The following is a 10,204-nucleotide window of genomic DNA, read 5'->3' as shown; positions in this document are numbered from 1 at the left end:
GTTAAGCTTTAGGGGCTCGGGTTCAAGGTGAAAGCCCAAACCAGAGACTTCGGGTCCAGAGTTGGGACCTAGGAGGCTAAGACCAATTTGTGTCGCAAGTCCAAATTTCCGGAATCGATTTGGAGCAGGAATGTAAATATATAATGTACATTTCTTACCTCCAATTTGAAACTGACAAACTATTTATGAATAAAGGCGATAAAAAATTATATATGAATACATCTCAACTAACGATCTAGCGTAACATCTCCTAAAAGAAGTGAGACCCCACATATGTGGAATCCACATATAACTGTACCCCACCTATATTAGAGATATAGTACATCTAGTTAGTTGAAGTGGTGCAAATACAGATTTCCCTTCTATTCCATCAAATCAAACATCTTCTTAAGTTCAATTTCAAAACTTAACATTTCCTTGTGTAAATGTGCTCGTAAGATTTAACAAAAATGGATGATAGCCAAAAACTTTGTTTTTAGAAGTCAAATTCATTAACTGACCAAAAATAGAGGTAAATCAAATTAATCGCATCCTTTTTTCTTGTAAGCAAATACGATGTGCTAAAAGACAACTCAGGGGATTGACATATAAGCAAACACACGTGCACTCATTTCATGCTTTCTAAATGCTTCAGGCACCCCTAAAACCTGACTTTATAAGCTGGGTAACAAAAGGAGCAAACTGTTCAAAATTTCATCAATTCATCCAGTTGATTGTCTTCTAGACGAGAAGGATATAATTTTACGCTAGTATGGTTCTAAGCTGCATTGTCAATGATAGACATCTCTGATTACGGGATACTATAATTAGAGCTCTTTCTGTTCCAACCGGCATCCCATTAATTGGGGTATGAAGTAGTTTCCTGTTACTTGCTCTTCTTTGGTTCTCTCTGGTAATCATTAATTAGTGCTTCAACATCTTTCCAGAAGAGGCCCTCCACCAAAATTCCATCCTTGGTGAACCTGAAATGTTACAAAAAAAAAAAAAAAAAATGTTTATGCATGCATTCATGTGCATACTTTTGTCAGTAGGTGTGTAAGTATGCTCTATGTGTGCATGTTCAAGTCTCCGTGTGTGTGTGTGTTTGTGAGAGAGAGAGAGAGAGAGAGAGAGTATACCACTGAGTAACACTTTTGGTAAACTGTACTGGCTCATTTGCAGAAATAGATTTAGGGTCTGCACTTGCTATCACAAGTGTGTACATGTCGGAGAATCTTGGCAATTTGGAAGAGACTATCAACCCAGTGCTTGTGAAGGACCCCTGGATGAACAATTCGCAACTGAATAAAGTTAACAACCATCCAAGTATAAATTTCACTATGGGAACTATGTGATAAGAAAGACGGTTTTGCTCATATTCATTATTCTCACTTATAAAATACAGGAACAGTCATTTTTTATATCCATGCTAGATTTGAGTGCAGCCTGTAGGGTTTAACAGAAAAATAGATCAGGAAAGAGTACTAGGAAAGGCAAATAGTACCATATCGGCTGATGTCTAGGGTTTTATTCTAAATGGTAAATACTAACAAGACAAAGAATCTATATGATCATATAAACCAACTGAGACAAAAAGAAAACAGAGGCTGAGGGGTAACCTATATATGTGAGAAAAGCAAGAGTAATTTTATACCAAAATCCATACTGTCTTTTAAAAATTCTTGCTCCCAACAGTTTAAACATGTTGTCTCAACCAGAGAAAAGAAAAGCCAAAAGCTCCTGATCATTAAGCAATCATCACTCATCAATCTCGCACACGTAACACATATGTAAAGTTACCTAACAACTACCAGCTTGGCAAAAAAAAAAAAACCCTTAGCTTATTAAGGGTTTGACAAGAGACTCTTCTTATTCCACCCCAACCCTCTAAAAGACTCCAGCTTCTGCAAGATATTTTACTGAGAATACAAGATTTGAGCTTTAATATCCAAGACATCTCCCAAATGCATAATGCATATACACATCACCTGACCGCATCTCAGTCCTGGCCATTTAACAAGAGGTGGGATACACCTCATTACAGAACAAGTAGATATAATAAACTTTAATCAATAAATATTTGGGTCTTTTAAATTTGAGTACTAGAGCAAAATGACTGAATATTATAGTACTAATGGATTACAATTTGGTAGCTTAATGCATGCATAATATAGACAAATACAATGGACAGACACACACAAATCACACCCCAATCCGCAATTAGATTATAAGCATATAGAACAAGAGAAACATACCGCGGGAGGATAAGTAAAGAGGATGGCATTCTTCTCCTTTGTGAAGATGATAAGCTGCAATAGCACATTGAAGACTACATACTTGCCAGAGTCAAGGATCAAACTCAAATCAAATCAAATTTTAAAGCAATTTAATCGTTTAACCGGAAATTAACAGTAATCAGATGAAGATACCAAAAAAAACAAACACAAATAAATAGTGTCATATAGAAGAGGATATAAGACGATGCAGATAATGAGAAAGTCTCGGTTCTCAGGGAACTTCTTCTTGTAAAATTGAGCGAAGAGGGCAATTACAATGATAATGGTTCCGAGAATCAATCTGACATTGCTCATCCTCACATCTTCCACATATCCACGGCTCGTAACGATCTAGTCGAAATACAAAAAATAAATGAATAACGAAAATGAAAATCCTAGAAATCAAACAGATCGAGTGAACTAACTACTGACCTCAGAAACAGACTCGTCGAGGATGTGTTTGATGGAGTGGTGGTCTAAGAGATTGGCCTTCTTAGGGTTTTGCTTGGCCGACTCTGATTTCTTTTCTTCCATTTTTGGGGGCTTTGGAGGACTGGGTTTGACAAATTTTGTCTGAAAATGGTTCAGAGAGAGACAGAGGGTTTAATATCCCATACACCTATCCAACGCCAGAGGAGCGTAAATTTCAATGGGGCACATACACCCACTTTACTATTCACAGCACTGATTCGCCTTTTTTAACTCTTTTTTTTTTAATGGTAAAACCGTGAAAGTGTAAAACTGAGGGATAATGGTCCTATGAAATAAATTAATGAAGTGGTAGCTGGCCTTTAAATGCCGGTAAGGTCACCGGCCTCCTTTAACTCCGGTGAGAAAGTGATAGAGAGAGAGTCGAGGTGGGGTGGGGAGAGAGAACGAAAGAAAGGGGAGGAGCCGCCTGTGAGGCAAGGTGGTCGGTTGGGGGGTAGAGGAGTGGTTGTTTGGTTTTTGATATTTGATTTTTGATTTTTTACTTTTATGTTGTTCAAACTTCAAAGGGTAGAATTGGGTTTTACACTATAGATGAATGAAAGGGTATATTGAGCAAATTGGGGTGCCAATAGAGAGCCCCAAAATTTACTTACCATGTTGATTGTTTGTGTTGGTTGATTTTATTTATGATATGGCCTTCATTATAATATTATACACATGGTGCCAGTGCACTAAATCCAAAAGAATAATGCTATACTTACCACATTCTTATACCACATTTTTATACCATCTGACGTGTCATTACTTTATTGGACAAAATTTTTCTTTTCCTTTTTGGATTTTTCTTTTTATTTTTTAATATCCAATGTATGAATGCCATGTAAGTTGCCACATAAGATGGTATGAAATTATGGTATAAAAATGTAGTATATGTAGCACTATTGAATCCAAAAATAAAATAGGGTACACACTAATCAGATAACCACAAATTGATCCCCCTAAATCCCATGTATTCAAGGCATCAGTTTGCCAATAATGGCAATACATTTCAAATATATATTTGGCCATGCAATATGACTTGATAAGATTATGAAGTAGAACAATTGGGAATGGATGGGGTGAAGGTTTCCAATTATGGACGCTTTGATTTCACTTTGTTAGTCAGCAAGAACCGAGCACCCTTAACAAGTTCTTCCTTAACCATGAACAGAACAGCAGCAGCAAGAACACTCTGTAATATTTTTGTGCTCATCCCTTTGTAAAACCCATGCAATCCTTCATACTGAATCATCTTTAAAATAGCATCTGACGTGCCTGAAAGTAAAACGAAATTATGCAACATTCACAAACATGAAATTTTAACTGCAAATATACATACTTGAAGTTTTGAGGTTCTGGTTTCCCAATGTATTTATTATGTTCCCATATTTCAACAATGACCTTTTGTCTGGTCAGGTGTTCCTCAACCACCCTGAACTGATCGTTAAGATTAGCAAATATTGTAAAGCAGACCAATAGGCAATAATGGGCTTTATACCCTTTTAGGTTTCTCACACAGGCCATGCTATCACCAGAATAAGACACAAAATGTTTGGAATTGATACTTATATGGTCAAAGTTCAAACCTTTATAATGAAGCCTTTTGTCACCAGTTGTGACCTGTTTCGCTTGAAGCCTCGCCTGTAACAGCAAGAGACACAGTAAGAAACTTAAACAATTTTGCACTAAGAGACCAGTCAATATATGAAAGAAATCACAATTTTCTTTTGAAAATCTTTCCGTACGATAATTTAAATGAATTAAAACAGCCATGCTTTTTCAATTGAAATGACTTGACCCAGATCAAGCATTTTGCGATTCAGTAGGAATCTGTTCACATTGTGACTCAAGTAAGCATTGTTTCACAAGTACAGATCCCTACAAGCTCATGCCATTTACCTTCAGAACTAAAAGAGGATATGTCACAACAGTAGCTCCTAGTTTCGCCAAAGCACCAAGAAGAAATATCTACCAAAACAGAATTGGGCAATCTATTAGCTAAAAAGGAAAAATCAAAAGGCTGAGAAGCAATAATATTTTTAGTGAAAGTACTTGAATAAAAAGTTGCCATTTTTTTAAAGATAGTGAAGCTGAAAAGTTTAAGATCTAGATGAAACCTAACCTCTAAAGCAGTAACCCCATTGCTATCCTTCTTACTCAAGACGCGCCTTTGCTTCAGCTTCTTCAACATGGTTTCATACAGCATAAACTGTATGGAAGGATTACTCACCTGTGATCAAAAGCAGGAAGAATCAGTCATACTCCCTTAACATGTATAACAGTCACTTCTCACATACCATGATCAATGTCGGGAATACACCTCTCCAGAAACCCAAAACTCCACCTTCATCATAAACTTCCTGAATCTGTACATTTTTTATATAGAGTTACGATTTAGAAAACTAGCCATCAGTAAATAAAATACCCCAAATCCCAAAAGAATAACACAAGATAAACATATATTTGTACCAACCGCATGAGTAGTCCCGTAGGGAGGAGGCTCGGCTGCAGCAAGGAATGCTTCATCTGGAGCAGTTGGTTGTGTATGATCCGGCCTTGAGATTTTTTTATGAGTCTGTAGTGCAAAAATAGTGTGAAAAATAAAAGAATAACGTCAAATTTGTGTACTAAAGTGAGAAAGATGCTTAAGCTTCAGTTCATTAAAACTAGCTGTTATACATAAGGAGAAGATATTATTTGGTGAAATTGGTAACTAATATAATAGATATTTCGAAATTCTGAACTAAGTTTTGAACGAAGAATGCAGTGTACTGCTATCCTATGGATCTGAAATCATGACAGAACCAAGGCCAACAGACAAACAGATAAGATATCAACCTTTTTTTGTTTGCAGTGGCATTAACTACTATTTCCTGTCATGACAACAGATAAGAAATTTAATTGAACAAACTACACCAGCAGTTTTCTTTAACCTTTACCTGCATCCTTGTAACAACTAACCATATAGGATTTGTGAACAGTACATTCACACACCTACAAAAAATAAAATTGTGATGAGATTTCAGCAGCAAATCACTTGAATAAAGAAAAACTTGAACAGATACGGGACCATCACTTCCAAACTTTTTTCTGTTCCCTTGATTTGCATTTTACTAAGAGTTTTCTGAAAAAACCAATGCGAGTATTTGAGGAAATGATGCCCTTACAGCTTTGAGTATTAAGAAACAATGAAAGCCACAAGGCCATAATCTTAAAAATAAAGAAATACCCAGATAAAGCAGCCACCACTAGTGAAGAGAACATTCCAACAGATCCATCACCAATCCCTATCTTCCTACGTTCAAGTGCAGCAGCTTCAGCCTTGTTCCTGAATATTTGATAGAAATAATAGTAAACACCCTGTACCAATAAAATTGCAAGTATATAAGAAACCAGATAACCAAATAAATCATATATGACGCAGATTTATGCAATACAGTTTTACAGTTAACCTACTTTCTGAGCTCAATGGATCTAAGGTGCTCTATATAATCATGTAGTACAAAGGACGTCCTGACTGAGACAGAAGACACTGTGAAAAGAGCTGGCAGCCTTATTTCACTTTTTTATTCAAAGAGCTGCATAAGCATAGGAAATGACTTGGGATGACCCCTTTTTAAGTAAAGGTTTCATTGTTAATAAAACATTAAACCATTACAAGGATGAGGATTTCTTTTGCCTAGCTACTAATGAGCACTCCCTTTATTATTTATAGAAAATTCTACCAGATGTGCATAAATGCAAGCCTACTCTAAATTTTAGGGTCCAGATGGCACTGCCTTTAGCCAACAGATATCTCAAAGTAAGGGGGAACCCATAGAAGTAGACTAAACTTCATAGAACACCAGCATCAACCCCATGCTTCTTTTGGAGCTAAACTTTCTTGCATAGGGCCAACAAGAGAACTCCTAGGCATGGGCAAGGTAAACATCTAAGCAGGCAGTGTTCCAAACTTCTAAATCAGGGAAGAATTCCGGGGATGATATGACAAACTGCTGCAGTCGATCCTCTTTTAAAAGAGAAACCTCCTAGATGACTAACTTAGACAATTCATTTTTCCATAAAATCGATAAAGCCAAATGTACATGAGACCTTTTTGACAGCGTGAGCCATTAACACAGAAAAATCATGCTGTAAACACTATATTTCTGTGAAGGACACAAAATCATCAGAGGTAATCCGACTTAGATATATATATTGAAGGAGGCAACTAATTGTTATGGTTTATAATATTTACCAGTAAAATAGTCTCTCAAGTGATTGTTAAATGTGCCATGATCATGCTTACCAGGACCTGCCTTTTCTTTTTCTTTTAAATTAGAAACTGCCTTGGGGTGCATAAATAAAGTGTTGTTTCAACTATTAACAAGCATTTTTTAAGCCCACGATTTCAACGTAGCCAACCTAATAGGCATTTCGCATCATGTTTAAGTCTTTGACTCATGGATCCAATTGAGTGAAATTTGAAAAAATGGAAGGATAACTGGGCCAATACACACAACATGTTTTGATTAGGCAGAGTGATACACAAGCCAGAATCCTAGCCATGCCTCAGCACTCAGTAGGTCTGGTAAGCTTCATTCAGACAACATGATAATGGAGGCCATATAATTTTGGGTTAAACCATCACAGTCACTCGTCTTTACTAATCAAGAGAATAACTTTATTGAAAAATCCAGCAATGAATGCTCTCTGCCATTTTTCCCTTCTGCCCTATGGCCAATGTAGCATACAAGCCACATTGTTGTCTGGGCCAATAACAAACATCTTTGAATAGAGCCAAACTCCTTTAAAAGATATTTGTTTCCACTATGTCAAAAAGTGTAGCATTCCAAAATTTTTACTCCTTTCCGTTAATTTCTCAGCTAGCCAACTAAAGCACATAAAATTTTCCTTAATTTCCCTCCTAGTTTTTTAATCCTAGTAAACAAAAACATTGAAACTACTATTGGTAGAAGTAAAACAATCTAACAAGGAGCTAAGCTTTGCTCACCTGAGATGCAGCTGTGCCCACTAATGACGGCGCCAAGCCTCCGTACAACCGTTCCCATCCTTCATGTTTTATAACCTGCAGGTTAACCGCTTGATAAAGCTCATAAAGAACCGCAAATAAGACGACACGCCTAAAAATAAGACGGAATGGAATAAAACAGAAAAACTGTCATTTTTCCCGTCCATTTTCTCAGCAACCAAACGCGGTAAAAGTCCATTTTCTCACCTGACACATTTGTTCAATAGTTCCAAGCTTCCTCTTTTCCTTCTTCACATCACGTTCGGTTTGTTGACGAGTATTCACCTACGGATCACGACCAAAAATTATTTAAAAGAATTTTAAAAGAAAATGAAAGCTGAAGAAAAATAATTATAAACAAAGGCATGAGGATGGAGAAATTTGTACAGTCTGAAGAGGATATGTGATGAGCTGGGCGATGATCCCTCCACCAGCTCCGGCCAGTCCATTGATCAATGCGTCGGACATATTTTCTCGAGAAAATGTGCAGGAAGGTTCTTATTTTCTCCGCAAAGTGTTAAGTAGCCATTGAGGGATCAGAGATCTAATTTTTCTTTAGAGAGAGAGAGAGAAGACTATCTCTGAATTTGGCCTTATCGAAAGTCATTAACTCGATGCTGATGGCACTCGCTTTCAGAGAGTCCCCATATTATCCCTGCCTTGCTTTGTTGTTCCGTTCAAGAAAGCATATGAAGCGGGTTGGTGGGTGCTTTTGCTTTGTGCCATTTTTACCCTTCCAAAAAATTACAATATAACCCCTACCAAAACATAACAAAATGACAATATTTTGACCCAAAAAAAAAAAGACAAAATGGACAATATGATCAAATAAAAAACCATTAATAGATTATGTATTTAGATGTACTCATATATCTTAACCTTCACTATGTCTAACCGTTGAAAAACATACTCCAATTTCATAAGCATGTCCTAATTTAAATTACAATGTTTGGAAAGTTGTATTTGTCCCTTTGAGAATTATTCATTCAAAGAGTAATATTCTGTCCAATTTCAACTCTACCATTTTGAACACATGCTCTTGGTAAACACATTTTCTTGGAGAAGCACAGTCGTGGTGTCCTAAGATTTTGCGTGAGGATTGTTAGGCTAGTAGTGTCTAGTTGAAGCCTAATTCGTACTCGTATCGTATTTGGTCAAATTCATATTTGTATCTTGTTGTGCCATGTTTAATGGACTTAAAATTTCAGCCCAATTGAACTCGTTTTCTTTGTCGTGCTTGTGCTCGTGTCCTTAACATATCAATTTTTAATCATATCGTATTTGTATCAACACAATCTGTTTGACACCTCTAAATAAGCCATAACCTTTCCTTTTGAAAAATGCTTTTTGTAGAAATAATTTTTAAGCAAATTATAAACTAACATTAAATACCATGCTATACATGTCATATTATCTTTTCGGATTCTTCTATAATAGGTTATGTATTGAGATGTACTTGTATCTATTTTAACTGTTCATATATGATCTAACCGTTGATAAACATACTCCAATTTTATAAGGATGTCATAATTTAATAACATACTCCAATTTCATTGTGAGCACCCTTTATTCTCTTAGTGAAGTACAGTCATGGAGTTCCTTAGATTTTGTTTGGAGAAACATAAATACGTCACAATTCACAATCTACTTGTTGATTTCCTCGGGTAAGTCCATTTACTTATTAATATTGCATTTTTGAACAAGTACGTCGTATAGGTATCAAGACCAACCGGCCCTAAGTCTCTGTGTTGACATTGTAGAAAGGGCCTCCAATTTTTTTACATTTTAAATATAGGTTATATTTATGACATTATTTTATCTTTATAATCATTGTCTATTTTATTTTATTTGTAAATTTTGTATCTATACGGGAGGGCTCTGGTGACTCTGGTCACATAATAATAGAATTTTTTTTTTTTCTAATTTGGTTTGAAATTTAACATTTTATATTGTTTATCATATTTTGTTAGATATTGAATTGAAACTATTAAAATGTTGACTTATTTGGGGGTTTGAGGGTTGTGGACCTTGTGGTGAATATAGGGTTGGAATGCTATAATCTTTGTTCATCTGTAATTCAGTACTAATAGTCTTGAACTATAAAACTTGTTGTCTTAAAATATGACATCGACATAACAAATTTTTTATTTTGTTTCTGCAAACAAGGGGCTAATTCTCATCAAACCAGCTTGATAGGTACTTTCCATAAAAAAGGATCAAGTTATGGATTTTGTAGCACACTAGCACCCTTCCCTATATATATTTTTTGTTTGTTTTTTTTTATTTGAATACCTATATCTTTTTATTTATTTGAAAAAAAGAAACATATATACGCGCGCCACACACACAATTTATTTTCTATTGCCTCTCCTTTTATTAATTTCTCACCATCAGATACGATACCGCGTGTGGTAGAGATTATAGTAGGAGAATAAAAAAGGTGAATTCATTGAAAGAGAAGTAAATA

The 10,204-nt window shown here is 35.7% G+C and overlaps 2 protein-coding genes across 2 annotated transcripts; both read right to left on the bottom strand.

Moving 5' to 3' along the window:
- Window positions 1–512: 512 nt before the first annotated feature.
- LOC147289888 (Microsomal signal peptidase 25 kDa subunit (SPC25)) lies at window positions 513–2,894 on the bottom strand. The gene is made up of 5 exons (XM_086236798.1): window positions 2,688–2,894; window positions 2,455–2,606; window positions 2,235–2,316; window positions 1,119–1,261; window positions 513–962 (listed from the first exon to the last, which is right to left on the bottom strand). Exons 1-5 carry the CDS (start codon window positions 2,787–2,789, stop codon window positions 866–868), a joined length of 576 nt encoding a protein of 191 aa, XP_086092924.1. The 5' UTR covers window positions 2,790–2,894; the 3' UTR covers window positions 513–865.
- Window positions 2,895–3,664: 770 nt separating this feature from the next.
- PXN (Mitochondrial substrate carrier family protein) lies at window positions 3,665–8,363 on the bottom strand. The gene is made up of 11 exons (XM_086236323.1): window positions 8,125–8,363; window positions 7,945–8,022; window positions 7,720–7,794; window positions 5,956–6,086; window positions 5,666–5,720; window positions 5,200–5,301; window positions 5,024–5,092; window positions 4,849–4,956; window positions 4,626–4,694; window positions 4,313–4,367; window positions 3,665–4,001 (listed from the first exon to the last, which is right to left on the bottom strand). The coding sequence occupies exons 1-11, from the start codon at window positions 8,203–8,205 to the stop codon at window positions 3,820–3,822; spliced, it is 1,005 nt and encodes a 334-aa protein (XP_086092449.1). The 5' UTR covers window positions 8,206–8,363; the 3' UTR covers window positions 3,665–3,819.
- Between the last annotated feature and the right edge of the window lie 1,841 nt (window positions 8,364–10,204).

The sequence above is a fragment of the Dryas octopetala genome, chromosome 3 (assembly GCF_963921425.1).
Source record: "Dryas octopetala chromosome 3, drDryOcto1.1, whole genome shotgun sequence".
Taxonomy (NCBI): Eukaryota; Viridiplantae; Streptophyta; class Magnoliopsida; order Rosales; family Rosaceae; genus Dryas; species Dryas octopetala.
Note: the sequence above shows the minus strand (reverse complement) of the source record. Positions and strands in the feature narration are given on the sequence as shown.